This window comes from Myotis brandtii, unplaced genomic scaffold, assembly GCF_000412655.1.
Source record: "Myotis brandtii unplaced genomic scaffold, ASM41265v1 scaffold168, whole genome shotgun sequence".
Taxonomy (NCBI): Eukaryota; Metazoa; Chordata; class Mammalia; order Chiroptera; family Vespertilionidae; genus Myotis; species Myotis brandtii.
Genome location: NW_005356173.1, coordinates 615,351 through 630,572, shown reverse-complemented (window position 1 = coordinate 630,572; position 15,222 = coordinate 615,351). Strand labels below are relative to the sequence as shown.

The window sequence follows — 15,222 nt, the reverse complement described above, 5'->3', positions numbered from 1 at the left end:
CCCCCTCCCCTGGCCCGGCTGGCACCCTCCTCCCGGAGCCGGCATTCCTCAGGAGGCCTCTCCGCGCGCCCCTCTCCAGCGCTCCCGTTTTATCGGCCGCCAGGGCATCGACTGGCCAGGCCGATCTTTGGTCTTTGACCCCAAACAGCTGCTTTCACGGGCCAGTCATCCCCGCCCCGGCTGGGCAGCAGTTTGCGCCTGGGGGTGGGGTGCGAGGAGCAGCGTCCAGATCCCCACCCCAGCAATGCGGGGAGAAGGGGAGGGGGCGCTTGTGCCCAGACAGTCCCAGCCTCAGTTGCCCAACCCAGAGATCGGAACCCTCTGAAGTCCGAGGTGGGAAGTCGCCTTATTGTCAACCTCAGCCGGGCGACAGAGAGACCTGCCGCTGGGGGAAGGGTTGGAATTCGGGGTGTAGGGCGGTCAAGTCTTCCAGCCCTGCTACCCCAACTTCCTAGACTCAGAGCTGTGCCTTGTACCCCACTCCACAACCCCAGTCACAAGCAGAGCAGACCCTTTGCCAGTGGTGGGAGCCTCCTACCCAGGAACCACCTCTGAGGTTCCCTTTCCCCACTCATGACCCCCCAGGGGCTGAGCAACTGTCTCACCCATGCACCCTTCCATCTGCAGCCGATGGCTCCCCGGCTGAGTGAGAGGGTGCAAGTCGTCTGTAGCAGGTCTTGCCAATGCTTCCTGCCTTGACTTGGGTCAAAGATCCAGCCCTCCAACCCTTGTCCCACTTTGCCTTCCTCCTGTCACACTCTCAAGGACAACGGGCTCTTCTCCCTGGGGCTCTTCACTCCCCTAAGCCTCAGGAAGTCCAAACTGTTAGAAACAGGGTGTGGGAGCCTGGGGGCTGAGGGCTGGGGGCCCAGAATGAGGAATGCGTGCTGCACTTGTGGGGCCTCCTCCCCCGAGGTGACAGGCCTCTTTCCTCCCCACCTTCAGTCACTCTGATGGACACGAGCACCGCACAGGGAGAGTTGGGCTGGCTGCTGGATCCCGAGGATGGGGTAAGTGTCAGGGGAGGGAAGGCCTTAGGATGTCTCAAGGCTGAGGGCCAGTGGGAAATGGGGTGGAGAGGTGGGTGGAGGAACAGAGAAAAGAGCAGGAAAAACTGGAAGTGTCTCCTCTGGGAGGGGGAGGGAAGATGACTCAGAGAGCCTTTTGAATGGGAAAAGGAGGGGGGGGGGGCGTCAGTCTTCACCCCATGGAGAATGCTTCAATGCCTGGCTCCTCCCCTCCCTGCCCCAGTGGGGGGTGTGGGGGGGCTGAATACCTCTGAGGACCATCTGGGGAGAAACAGGACCATCCTGGGGATGGCTGAAGTTTAAGACAAAACAGAGAAGTATCCTCAACTGAGGTCCATTCATCCCTATGGAGTTGCACAGATAGGTTCCAAGGGGTAAAATTGTGTATGTGTGTGGATGTTTTTTTCTGGAGAGGAGAACCAGAGTTTTCATCACATTCTTCAATGGGTCTGTGACTCCCCCAAATTAGAAGCTGCCTCAGTAAAAGTCCCAGAGTCTGTGGTACTTCCTCCATCCTCCCCAGTGCAGGCACACCGTGCATTCCAGCTGTTTAAGGCTGCTCCAAGTCCCTTGGATATTCCTAAAACCCAGTGAGCAGAGGTAGGATCTTGTGAGTCCCACAGAACACCTTTTGGCCTCTGCAAACCTGTCCCTCTGGAACCGTGGGAAGCCAGCCCAGTTGCCTCAGCTTCCCGGACTCTCACCTTAGGTCTCTCTTCCCTCTGGTCCTAAACCCTGTTCTCTGGGTACCCCCTTTTCCCTTTCCTAGTCCAGTAGGAATCGGCCTCTGTTTCTGGGATTGGTGTGACTTGCATTCTTTCCCTCTGGGTCCTAGGGTCCTGGCTCAATCTCAGCTCTCCCACAGAGTAGCCTGTAATTAGAATTAATAGTCTAAACCATAATGTATCCTACAGGAGGGGCTGCTTGGAAAATCCTGGATTAGGCCAACCCTAATAGGCGCCTCATCTCATAAACCAGCTAATCACTCCACAATGAGGGCTACAGGTCCACCTGCTGGCTCCCACGGGCCTTTGCTGTGCCCCTGCCACCTCCACCCAAATAACTCTTCCCTAATTGGGCCAGAGGGAAGCCAGGTGCCTTTCGAAGCTCAGGCTAAACAGCACCAGGGGGGCAAGAAGACAGCAGCGGTTACACACTCCCACTGTCTTGCTTGTCCTCTCTCCTCCTTCTCATCTTTTCAAAACACACACTGAGGTCCAAGCTCCCCAGAATGTACCCACGTAGCAGCCAGCAGTGCCTGAGTGATAAGTGAAAGGATCCTTGTGGCTGATCCTGGGCAGCTGTTTCTCCCTCTTGCTCCGCTCACCGCTGGAACTGGGAGAGGCGAGTTACAGCTGGGAACATCTGCTTCTCCTGGCTCCAGCTGCAAGCGAGCTAATGAGCTGCGCATTAACCACCCACCACCCTCCCACCTGCCCTCCACCACATGCATGCCTTACGCTTGGCTTCCTCATCACAGCTGCCTCTTACAAATAGGCTCTGGGTGCCTTCTATCGGCCCAGCTTCAGTGCTTCGACACCCCTTGCCCAATCTGTGAATTACCTAGCATAATGCAAAAGTCTGCTCCTGCCCCACGCCATCCCAAATTCCTAGTTTCTTGCCTTTTCCCAGAGCTGAGAGTAGCCATGAATGCCCCGGCTTTATAATGGAGTGAAAGCCCTTGGGAAAGTGAACTCTCTCAGGTAAGGGCCTCGTAGTCTCTTTCCTATAAAATAAGGGGTTTCAACCAAAATACAGACTTTGGGAGTTTATTTCTTACATTCATACAGCAGGGGGAATACTTAAAAATAGCTGATATTTATTTTAAAGAAAAAATAATGAAATGGGAGACTTGCCTAAACACCAGAACATACTATACAGCAACTATAATGAAAGCATGTGTCATTGCACAAGAATACTCAGGTCAATGGGACAGAATAGAAAGTTCAAAAAACAAGTCCACATATATGAGATTTTAGTATGATAACATTGGAATTGCAAATCAATGTGGAAAGTATAAAATCATCAATAAAATGACAATTGTTTGTCTATAGTTAAAATAAAGAAGGCAAAATTACATCTCCACTTCACACTATACACAAAAAAATAATAGATTCTAGGGAGATTAAAATCTAGACCTAAAAACCAAACCTACAAAATTATTAGGAGAAAATATAGAATATCTTTATAAGTTTGGAATGGGAGAGCTTCCCAAACAAACACAACTCCAAAATCATAAAGGGAAAGATTATAGATGTTATTATAGTAAAATGTTAAATAATGTCAACATCAAAGATACTATTAGCAAAGTAAAGTGGTGTGACAGACAGGGAGAAACTATTTGAAACATGCATTTCAAGAAAATGATTAATGCCTATAATATTTTTTAAAAATTCATCCAAATGAACAATCAAAAGATAATAATAGATCACCCCAATTAATTTCATTATAAATACATAAATAAAACAGTAGAATATCAGACAACAGATAATTGCTTAAAAATACAAATAGCCAGTGAATAAAAGAGAAATGTATAACCTCTCAAAGAAATGTAAATTAAAATGGCAAGAAGCTGTGTCCTGTCCATAAGATTGGCCAAAAGTAAGAAAATTATTAATATCTAGTGTTGAAGAGCTTTGGAGAAATGAGCCCTCAGGCATTGTTGGTGGAAGTATAAACTGATAAAGTCTTTTTGGAGGACAGTTTGGCACTATCTTATGAAATGTGTTTGCCCTTTGATACAGCAGTTCTATAGAGTTTTGATAGAAATCTGTACATGGTTTCTAAAAAACAAAACAAAACCCTAGAAGCTACTTAAATGTGCAACCATAGGCGAATGGTTAAATAAATTCTGGTACATCTATACGACAATTATTTTATGGATTGCTAAAAAGAATTAGGTAGATCTATATATACTCATGTGAACATTTTTCAAAAAACAAAAAGCAGCTTACAGAATAACACATGTATGTTTAAAAAAAAACCACATTTATGTTGAACACGTACACACATAGCAAAACATTCAGACACAAGCATTCAAACCCGCTGCCGAGAGTTCACATGCTTGTGAGGTACTGAAAATTGTGAAGTTTTACTCCAAATTGTTAAGAGTGGCTTCCTCTGGCAGTGGGGTGAATAGATGGTAGAACTTTCACTTTTTAATATATGCTAATTTTCATCCTTTGACTTTTTATAATAATCACATAAAGACATAATAATTAATAGCATAAACTCAGAAGCCTAGAGGGCCTGGGTCCACATCCCAGCTCTGCCTCATAATAGCTGAGTGCCTTGGGCAAGTCATTTAACTGGGCTGTGACTCAGTTTCCTCATTGGAAGTGCTTACAACTGTGACTAGCCCATGGGAAGCATGATATTAAAACTAGCCATTATTAACAAAGTTTAAAAATTCTTTTAATGTAAAAGAAATTAAGGGGGGAGGACGTCTTAGTTGCTGATTTCAATGGTGGCCATTCCTGGAACACATGTTGGAAGGGGTGAGATTCCCTTATTATTATTGTTTTTTAAAATATGTTTTTGATTTTTTTCTTTAGAGAGAGAGAAAGGGAGAGAGAGACATCGATGTGAGAGAGAAACAGATCACCTGCCTCCTGCACGTTCCCCAGCGGGGATCAAGCTGCAACCTGGGCATGTGCCCTGACTGGGAATTTAACTGGTGACTATTCAGTACATCAACCAACTGAGCCACACCAGCGAGGGCAGAGATTCTCTTATACAGAAGAGTTCTTTTTTTTTTTTTAATATACTTTATTGATTTTTTTTTTTACAGAGAGGAAGGGAGAGAGATATAGAGAGTTAGAAACATCAATGAGAGAGAAACATCGATCAGCTGCCTCCTGCACACCCCCTACTGGGATGTGCCCGCAACCAAGGTACATGCCCTTGACCGGAATCGAACCTGTGACCCTATAGTCCACAGGCCGACGCTCCATCCACTGAGCCAAACCAGCTAGGGCGACAGAAGAGTTCTTTGCTGCCTCTTGCTCTCTAAGTAGGCAGAAAGGCTTTGTGAATAAGCTTTTGCTATAAAAGTCTGTCCTTGCGGTACTTTACAGCTCTACTGATGAAATAGGTCAAAATTAGTGTTCAGACACTTGTACCTGGGGTGGGCTAACAGAAGGGACAATGGCTGGTTAGGGAGGTAAAAGGGGTATTGTATTACCTGTCCTATATCCAAATAAATCCACGACCCTAATACTTAACCTACTATCCTGGGGATGAGGGGTGGGGAGCAGGCAGGACAAATAGCATGAACCTGGGGGACTTTGACACTGACCTCCGCACCGTCAGCTCTAGAAAATGGGGGTTTGGGGAGCAGATGATGACTGGGAATGTGACTTTGACTTGCCTCTGGCAGTGGAGCAAGATGCAGCAGATGCTGAATGGGACACCCCTCTACATGTTCCAAGACTGCGCAGTACAAGGAGGAGGAGACACTGACCACTGGCTTCGTTCCAATTGGATCTACCGGGGGGAGGAGGATTTTCAAGTCTTCGTGGAGCTTCAGTTCACCATGCGGGACTGTAAGAGTTTCGGGGAAGCCGGGCCTCTGGGCTGCAAGGAGACCTTCAACCTTCTGTACATGGAGAGTGACCAGGACGTGGGTGTTCAGCTCCGACGGCCCATGTTCCAGAAGGTACTTTCACTCCTCAGTGCCATTTCGGTCCTGACTCTGCTCCCTGCCTCCCACCTTTCCATGTGCCCACTCGACTAAGAAGTAGAGAAGGTGCCAGAAACAGGAAGAGGGTCTAGGTGTCAGATAATTGAAAAGACGGTGGGACTAGAGTTTGGAGGAACTGGATTTGAGTGCCTTTTCTGCTGTGTCCCGATTTTGGGTGCATTACTTCTCTGAGCTTTGGTTTCCTTGTCTTAACATAATGATCATGGTGCCAGCCTCGTCGATTGCAGAGGCTTTGCAGGCATCCACTAAGATAACAGCATGGTGGAGGCAGGGGAGAGGTGTTTCAGCTTCTTCCGTTAGTATCCACGACATCCTTGCACGCCCTATCCCCATGAGTATTGTTAGAGTAGTGTAGGAAGACAGTCCTCTGCAGGCTCTCTCTCGTGTCACCGCTTCCTCTCCTACTCAAAAAAATATGCTGAAGTGCGGAAGGGTTAGGAGCATATGATTATAGGATGTGCTCACATTTGTTTCCCAAAGAGATGATGCTGTAAAGTTTGTTTTTAGTACTAAATTAGTCCTGACACACTTTATACCTGATCACCCCTTTGCCACTGAGGTGGGGCCACAACTTCAAATAGCAGAAGTTATATGAGCTGTAGCCCCACTGCCTAGGTTCCAAACCCAGCTGTGTGGTCTCAGCAAGGTCTCGAACCTCTCCTAGCCTTGGTCTCCTCAGCGGTTAGACGGGGATGGCTATTCATCCCGCCTCAGAGGATCATTGTTGTGAGATTGTTCCCCTGTGCCCCCACCTTTTCCCCAGGTCACCACGGTGGCTGCAGACGAGAGCTTCACCATTCGAGACCTTGCATCACGCTTGGTGAAAATGAACACCGAGCGCTGCTCCCTGGGCCTCCTGACCGGCCGCGGCCTCTACCTCGCTTTCCAAAACCCGGGGGCCTGCATGACCCTGGTGTCCGTACGGGTGTTCTACCTGCGCTGCCCTGAGGCTGTGCATGGCTTAGCCCAGTTCCCTGACACTCTGCCTAGACCTGCCAAGTTGGTAGAAGTGGCGGGGACCTGCTTGCCCCATGCCCAGGCCAGCCCCTCAGGAGCACCCCTCATGCACTGCAGCTCTGAAGGCGAGTGGTTGGTACCAGTGGGGAGGTGCCACTGTGAGCCTGGCTATGAGGAAGGCGGAGAGAGATGCCATGGTAAGGAGACTCAAGGAGGTGGTGACAACCTGCAGGGACTTGGAGGAGGGAGACACTGTCCAAGTTGCCAAGGGAGGGAGGGAAAGAGATTATTTAACTGAGTGAGTGTCTGAGGGCCCCAGAGAGACACATGCAGGGGTGTTTCCACTACAGGGATGGGGGAAGGGTGCGATTCTACCTGTAAAAACATGGGACAACCGCAGCTCTGTGCATTCTCTCTCCAGCCTGCCCAAGTGGCTCCTACCGGGCAAATGTGGACTCACCCCATTGTCTCAAGTGCCCCCAACACAGCATGGCCGAGTCTGAGGGGGCCACCTTCTGTACCTGTGAGAGCGGCCATTACCGAGCCCCTGGGGAGGGCCCGCAGGCGGCGTGCACACGTGAGTCCTGGCACAGGGCCTGGCCATCTATGAGGAGGTGCGGGACCCTTGCTCAGCCCAGGTTAGGCTGGAATTGCCCAGAGCTGATCAGGTACTGGGCACTGACCCAGTCACTTCAAGACTCTCCCCTGCCCCTGCTCCTTCTGGGAGAAAGCAGAGCCAGAGTAAAATTTCCTCAGCAGTAGTAAAATTTCCTGGTGGCCTTCGGAGGACTTCAAGAATTGGGGTGGTGGGGAGCCAGTAGCTTGGGGTCCTACTGATGGCCCCTCTTCTCCCACAGGTCCCCCCTCAGTCCCTCAAAACCTGAGCTTCTCTGTTTCGGAGGCTCAGCTCTCCCTGCATTGGGCACCCCCAGCAGATATGGGGGGGCGCCAGGATGTGAGATACAGCGTGGGGTGTTCTCAGTGTCGGGGAGCAGTGCAAGGCGAAGCCCCCTGCCAGCCCTGTGCGGGAAATGTGCGCTTCTCCCCCGGGGCCAGCGAGCTCACCATGCCTGCTGTGCGCGTCGAGGGCCTTGAACCCTACGCCAACTACACCTTTCACGTTGAAGCCCACAATGGAGTGTCAGGGTTGGGCAGCTCCAAGCCCGCCAGCGCCTGGCTCAGCATCCACATGGGGCACACAGGTGAGGGGCCTGGGGAGGGGTTGGCCCCAGAGGAAACCGCAAGAGCACATGGAGGGGCAGGAAGCCATTGAACAGCTCCTCAGGTTATTTCCTCTTTCCTTCCAAATGCACTGGCACCCTCTGGACTTACAGAGTCACCACCGGGCCTGTCCCTGAGGCTGGTGAGGAAGGAGCCCAGGCAGCTGGAGCTGACCTGGGCGGGCTCCCGACCCCGAAGCCCTGGCGGGAACCTGACCTATGAACTACACGTGCTGAACCAGGTGAGGACACAGCTGAGAGTCTCCATGTCCATGCCCTGCACACCCCAACACTCTAGCCTGGGGTGCAGGATGGCTCTCTTGGGACAAAAGCCTACACAGAGCCCTGCCATGACTACAAGACTATCCTCCCCCTCCCCATGTGCTCCCAAGACCGCCCCTCACCTCCACCATGTCTGGCTCCGCCCGGCCAGTCAACATGAGTCCCTCACCCACAGGATGAAGAAAGGTACCAGATGGTACTAGAACCCAGGGTCCTGCTGACCGAACTGCAGCCAGACACCACGTACATCATCAGGGTCCGAATGTTGACCCCGCTGGGCCCTGGCCCTTTCTCTCCTGACCATGAGTTTCGGACCAGCCCACCAGGTGGGTGGCTCATCCTTGGTTCTGCTCCAAACACCTGTCGTCCCAGGGAGGCTTCTGGGACCCTGTTCCAGTCAGTGACCCTTCCTCTCTCTCTACGCACACGCGTGTGCACACAAGCTCCACACTCACGCAGAAGCTGCTTCAGGGGAGACTCACACCAGCCCTCTCCCATGGTGATCGCACACACACCTTCCAACTCTGGATACTTCTGACACAGCACCCTCAGATCTCCTAAAGCAGTGGTTCTCAACCTTCCTAATGCCGCGACCCTTTAATACAGTTCCTCATGTTGTGGTGACCCCCAATTTCATTGTTACAAATTGAACATAATTAAAGCATAGTGATTAATCACAAAAACAATATGTAATTATATATGTGTTTTTCGATAGTCTTAGGCGACCCCTGTGAAAGGGTCGTTCGACCCCCAAAGGGGTCGCGACCCAGAGGTTGAGAACCGCTGTCCTAAAGGTTCAGTGAGTGCCCAGCCGCAGGCAGCCCAAGCCAGACCCCTGAGGGCAGCCCTTTCCACTCGCGCGCTCTCTCACACACCTGTCTCCCCGGGCTTGCCCCTCTGGTCTCCTTCATCCCAGTGGACTCTGACCCCCAGACTTCCTCACCTGTGTGCCCCAGTTTCCAGGGGCCTGACTGGAGGCGAGATCGTGGCCATCATCTTCGGGATGCTGCTGGGCCTGGGACTGCTGCTCGGGATCTTTGTCTTCCGTTCCAGGTGCTACTCCTGCCCCTCCCCAGCCACCATCCTGGGTCCCTTGTCTGGTCAGAAGGCCTTGAATGCAGCCCCAATGACCCTCCCACCCCCTAATACCAAAGCTCCACTGTGCCCTCACCTTCACCCTGCACCCTGCACTCTGGGGAAAACTCAGCCAAGGCCATTGGGCCCCTGATGCAGGACTGTGACCCTGAATAAACTGTCCACACCCCCACCCCCACCCACAGGAAACGTCGACAACTACAGCAGCAGAGGCAGCTTGATTGTGTCACCAATGTGAACAGAGGTGAGCTAGGAGCAGCTGCGCGCACGTGTGTGTGTGTGTGTGTGTGTATGTGTGTGTGTGTGTGTGTGTGTGTATGTGTGTGTGTGTGTGTGTGTGTGTATGTGTGTGTGTGTGTGTGTGTGTGTATGTGTGTGTGTGTGTGTGTGTGTGTATGTGTGTGTGTGTGTGTGTGTGTGTATGTGTGTGTGTGTGTGTGTGTGTGTATGTGTGTGTGTGTGTGTGTGTGTGTATGTGTGTGTGTGTGTGTGTGTGTGTGCGTGTGCGTGCGCGTGCACTGGCATATATGTTGGGATAGAACCGAGGAACCCAATTCTGGGGGCACAAGTGAGCTCTATTGTCTTTAGGCTTCTTGTGTTTTGCTACCTAATTAACTTTGGTTAATTAACTTTGTACTGATGGTGCCCCAGAGGCTCTGTGCAATTACCTGTTAGCTGTTGGTGCCACTGTACCAACACCCTGGCTCTAGGCAGCCTCCCCCACCCTGGTCTGGGCTGAGGCTGGGCGGAAATGGGATTGCTTGACAGGCTCCCTGAAGTCCTCCAAGGCATATGGGCTTCCTGCTGGTCACCTCATTAGGTGTCCCCAAATAGGGGGGTCAGCAGTCCATCCAAGTAGTGGGGTGGGAGTGAGGTCTGCCTGGGAATGTGAACGAGGCGTGAGTGATTGCAGGAGCATGGCAAGCAGGGGCCAAGCCAGGGCGAGGAGGAAGGCATGTGAAGCCTGGGTCAACGAGCCAGGGGAAGGCTGGGGCACTTGAGGCCGTGAACACTCTTGGGTCTGGGTTCTGGCCCGCTGCTCTGGGCCTCAGAGGGCAAGGACACAGGAGCTTTGCGCATAGACAGGAGGAAGAAAAGCTGGCTGTGGAGGCTTCCTTGCTGAGGATAGAGACTTTCTCCCACTTCAGCCAAAACAGGACTCCTCAGGGAACAAGAAGAATGAGAAGTCCGAGGTCTGCTGCCAGCCCCTCCCCCCATCACTCCTGAGCCCTGCAGTTGGCGCTTCTGTGGCCGAGCCTTTCCTGTTCTCCCCGCAGGGGACAAGCAGAGGCTGAAGCCTTACGTGGACCTCCTGGCAGAACCCATGACGACGTATGAGGACCCTGCCCGGGGGGCCCTGGACTTCACCCAGGAGCTGGATCCAGCCTGGCTGATCGTGGACACTGTCATAGGGGGAGGTGAGCTCTGCTGTTTCCTCTGGGTGGCAGCACAGAGCCACTTCCTTCTAGCCCCAGAGCTCCCAGATGAGTTCCTCTCTGCCCGACCCTGTCTTCTTGAACTGCTGTGGTCACGTACAGCCCCCTTATTGAGAGTCCTGGAATAGCCCCACCTCATACACAGCCCGCCTCTGTGGTTATGGAGCTTTTGATAAAGATCATTAGACACATCATCCTTGTCGATAGGGGAGTCACTGTGTCCAGGATCAGACTCTTCTCAGATGGTTCCCAAACCTGGGAGAGGTTCAGAGCCTCCCTCACCCCACATTGTACCCCAACAAGGCCCAGTGTCCTTGGGCTGCCCTATCCCTTGAGTCACCAGGGGAAATGGAACTGAGCAGAGAACAAAGCTTGGCAGTGTCCTTGCTGATTGTGTGGCCACGCCAGCCAAGCTTGTCCAGAGGAACTCGTGGAAGAGAGTGGCAATGGGCAGCCTCTCTGGTCACTTGTGCTCTGCCCTTGATGAACACACCCCAGTACCATAGCACAGCGCTCACTGACCCAGCCTTTACAGAGCACCTACTGTTCTCCAAGAACCGTGCTAACCCAGGAGACAGTGGGTTAGCTGAACAGGTTATAGAAATGTACTTCTGTCCTGGACTCCTGTCTCCTTCCCCAGGAAGTATAGCCTAGCCCTTGTCCCAGAAAGGGCATACCAGGTTTCTGATCCAGAGAAGAAAAGAGAGCTGGGGGACTAGAGGATGTCATCCATCCCCCTGATAGTGCACTGGGCCATGATCCTGTTTCTTTTTCCACCCAGGAGAGTTTGGGGAAGTGTATCAAGGGACCCTGAGAATCCCCAGCCAGGACTGCAAGACGGTGGCCATTAAGACCTTGAAGAACACGTCTCCAGACGGCCAGTGGTGGAACTTCCTTCGAGAGGCAACAATCATGGGCCAGTTTAACCACCCGCACATTCTGCACCTCGAAGGCGTTGTGACAAAGAGTATGAGGATTGGTCTCCAGGAGTGGGGGTTGCGGGGAGGGGAAGGGGGGGTGAGATCACAGGAAGTGGAGGGAAGCTGTTTTGCCAAGGGTAGAAAATCTGGTTCTGGTGGTTTTGGGTGGAGATGGGGATGAAGGCTTCCACGGTGACCTGCTTTGTGTCTCAGGAAAACCCATCATGATCATCACGGAGTTTATGGAGAACGGAGCCCTGGATGCCTTCCTGAGGGTGAGGAGGGCAGAGGACCAGCTGGGAAGGGGGGTGCACCATGAAGCCCTGGGTATTGACTCCTGGTCTGGGAAGAGGCAACCCTGCCCATTCCCTAACCCGCCCCTTCACCCTGCTGCAGGAGCGGGAGGACCAGCTGGTCCCTGCACAGTTGGTGGCCATGCTGCTGGGCATTGCATCTGGTATGACCTACCTCAGTGACCACAATTATGTCCACCGGGACCTGGCAGCCAGGAACATCTTAGTGAGTCAGAACCTGTGCTGCAAGGTGTCTGACTTTGGCCTTACCCGTCTCCTGGACAACAAGGATGGTACCTACGAAACTCAGGTGAGAGCCCTTTATTCACCGTATACACATTTGCACACACTATTTTATTCCATGTATATAGGCACTCCTATACAACAAATACAGGACGCATGCTCCTGTGGACACAATGACTTCATGGTGGCCATCCTCCATGCCCTGAAACATATCACTTTTCTGTCCTACATGCCCTATTAGGGAGGAAAGATCCCCATCCGTTGGACAGCACCTGAAGCCATTGCCGATCGGATCTTCTCCACGGCCAGTGACGTGTGGAGCTTTGGGATTGTGATGTGGGAGGTGCTGAGCTTTGGGGACAAACCCTATGGGGAGATGAGCAATCAGGAGGTGAGCCCGGGTACTCCTCACAGTGGTCTTCTCTCCAAATTCTCCTATGGCTCTTCCTGCACATATCCTTATTTCTTCTTCCTCACCCACAGTTTTTCTGCACTTCTGTCCCCTCTGGTCCCCTTTGCCTCACACCCTGTTCTTACTAGTGCTCAGGGGTGAGGATGAGGGAGGTTAGAGGCTCCTTTGCAATGATCTTGCATGAACAGAGATTTCTTAAGGGCTGCCAGGTTAGCTTCCTACCTCGGGCCTCCCTCGCCTCTCCCTTGCTGTAGGTAATGCAGAGCATTAAGGATGGGTACCGGCTGCCCCCTCCTGTGGATTGCCCTGCTGCTCTCTATGAACTAATGAAGAACTGCTGGGCCTACAACTGTGACCATCGGCCCCACTTCCACCAGCTAAAGACACAGTTGGAGCGATTGCTGAACACCCCCCACACCCTGCGGACCATGGCCAACTTTGATCCCAAGTAACCACGCTGGGGAGGACAAAGGGATTTAGAGGGCAGATCTAGAATGAAAACGGGCATTCAGCCACATCCACCAAGTGCTGGGCCTGCAAACCTCCGGACAGAGTTCAGCATAGGAGGCATAACCGCAGTGTGCAACCCGGGGGAGTGGCCACCTTGATGAAGATTTGGTCCCAGCCTTGACAGCTGTAGTTTGATAGAAGACAGGAAGCAAACAGTGAGATGGGAAGCAAATATAAGCAGGGCTTACACCTGACACCTGCTCCAGGGAGCTTGGTCACTTAGATTGGGGTGGGGAAGACAGAATCTGTTAAGTGATGGACAGTAGACTGAGTTTCCTAACTGCGAAGGGCAGCCTTGTGGGGTCTGGAAAGACTCCCAGATCATGTGCCAAGCATGGGTTTGGGGAGCTGTGGGTGGGCTGATTGCAAATAATGTAGGGTGACAACAGCACCCAGTTCAGGAATAGTGGTCAGAGATGAAGCTGGAGAGGTAGGAGGGTCAATACAAGGAAGGTCAGTACAAGCTCCACTAAGAAATTTGGACTTTATCCTGAGCACAGAGAACTACTGACCAGTTTTTTAAAAACTGCCAATGAGAGGAACATGGTCAGAATTGCATTTTACCAAAAACATTGGCAGGATGTAGAGAAGGAACTGGTGGGGCCAGGGAAGGTGGGGGAGACGGGCAAGGCCGGACTTCACATGCTTTATCGGGTAAACCAGCCCTGGCGTACTGGCCTCAGTATCAAACCACCATATATAACCTTGTTTCTGGGAGAAAATGTGCTCCAAGTTCCAACTTTTGCAACTATCTTTTGGAGCACAACTCCCTCGTACACTGGAGACTGCATGTGCTAATCTTTCTGGAATGTTGGATATGTTTCCCCCAGTAGATTTACTTTGCTAATGGTTTTTGGCTCTGGCTGGCTTTCGTACAGGAACACTCATTGTATTGTGGGTGTCAGAGTGCAAGAGTAACAGCCAAGGTTGGAGGTGGCCATCAGGGCTGCTCCCAGAACTCAGGGGGCCACCCTGGAGGCAGGACCACACCCGGTTCCAGGCCTCTGCTCCTTCTCAGCTGGGATAGTTGATACATTCCCAGAACTGGCCACTCCAGTGGAGATGGGCTGATGGTAACCTTGTGTTAGAACTTTTCGGGGCTGCCACCTCCCCCATTACTGTCAGCCTGCCCTCTGCTGTGAGTGCACCAGGAAACAGGCCAGGAAATGGGTTCACAGACAATGGCCTGGCTAATCCACAAAGTCTAGATAATCTCTGTGCCCAGACATCAATTTGAATGCTGGCCCCAGATGCTCACAGGCTAGGCCCAGGTTTCAGGAAAGCAGAAGACAGCCCTCCCCGCCCCTCACATGACTGAGGTAGTCCCCATCCCATCCCACAGGGTAACCCTTCGCCTGCCCAGCTTGAGCGGCTCAGACGGGATCCCCTATCGAAGCGTCCCCGAGTGGCTGGAGTCCATTCGCATGAAACGCTACATTCTGAACTTCCGCTCAGCTGGGCTGGACACCATGGAGTGTGTACTGGACCTGACGGCCGAGTGAGGACCCTGGGGACCCGGCAGGGGAGGGTTGCTGGGGTTTGAGCCCACATACTCACGAACCCCTTTCCTTGACCACAGGGACCTGGTGCAGATGGGGATCACGCTGCCAGGACACCAGAAGCGCATTCTTTGCAGTATTCAGGGATTCAAGGACTGAGCCCTCCCCTCCCCGCATCCTGTCCTCAGGAAGCAAGGATGGGGCCAGGGTCACTCAAGTCCTTTCCCTCAGCCTACCAGGCCTTGGTGCTGCTCCGACCCATGCTTCCCTGAGGAACTTGCCTTTGGAGCCTGGGAGCCTCTTTGTTTTCAAAAGGGAGGTTGGGGTATAAGTAAAGTCATCGTGCTGGGAGGAGGGTTTAATATATATATAGGTACACACATATATATTTTTATAAGTAAACAGGAGCTGAATTTTCACCTGGACCCCTGGTTTTTTTTAATCCCTCAGTCTCCTCCATCTGTAGCACAAGAGTCAACTGCTAAGAATTCTGGAAAACAAGGTTTTTTATTTGTAGCTGTAACCACAACCTGGCAGCATGGTAGCAGGTAGGAACGCCCAGGTCCAGGCTAGTCAGCCCAGCCCAGCCCAGCCCAGCCTCCCCGGCCCTCAGCAAGCAGAGTAG

At 52.2% G+C, this 15,222-nt stretch overlaps 1 protein-coding gene across 2 annotated transcripts in view; it reads left to right on the top strand.

Annotated features, from left to right (window-relative positions):
* The first annotated feature begins 816 nt into the window (after positions 1 to 816).
* The window catches only part of EPHA1 (EPH receptor A1), a 15,233-nt gene continuing 827 nt past the window's right edge, over positions 817 to 15,222 (top strand). The window contains exons 1-18 of one of the 2 annotated variants that reach the window (XM_014536864.1): positions 817 to 824; positions 946 to 1,010; positions 5,407 to 5,685; positions 6,494 to 6,884; positions 7,109 to 7,264; positions 7,545 to 7,889; positions 8,022 to 8,149; positions 8,365 to 8,515; positions 9,146 to 9,242; positions 9,470 to 9,528; positions 10,562 to 10,702; positions 11,502 to 11,687; positions 11,854 to 11,915; positions 12,037 to 12,243; positions 12,418 to 12,567; positions 12,843 to 13,036; positions 14,441 to 14,596; positions 14,678 to 15,016. In XM_014536864.1, coding sequence (XP_014392350.1) covers positions 954 to 1,010; positions 5,407 to 5,685; positions 6,494 to 6,884; positions 7,109 to 7,264; positions 7,545 to 7,889; positions 8,022 to 8,149; positions 8,365 to 8,515; positions 9,146 to 9,242; positions 9,470 to 9,528; positions 10,562 to 10,702; positions 11,502 to 11,687; positions 11,854 to 11,915; positions 12,037 to 12,243; positions 12,418 to 12,567; positions 12,843 to 13,036; positions 14,441 to 14,596; positions 14,678 to 14,756 — 2,838 coding nt within the window. In that variant the 5' untranslated portion in view covers positions 817 to 824; positions 946 to 953 and the 3' untranslated portion in view covers positions 14,757 to 15,016. Of the gene's footprint in view, positions 825 to 945; positions 1,011 to 5,406; positions 5,686 to 6,493; positions 6,885 to 7,108; positions 7,265 to 7,544; positions 7,890 to 8,021; positions 8,150 to 8,364; positions 8,516 to 9,145; positions 9,243 to 9,469; positions 9,529 to 10,561; positions 10,703 to 11,501; positions 11,688 to 11,853; positions 11,916 to 12,036; positions 12,244 to 12,417; positions 12,568 to 12,842; positions 13,037 to 14,440; positions 14,597 to 14,677; positions 15,146 to 15,222 lie in introns of those variants that run through there. The other variant, XR_001361384.1, reaches the window with a different exon arrangement.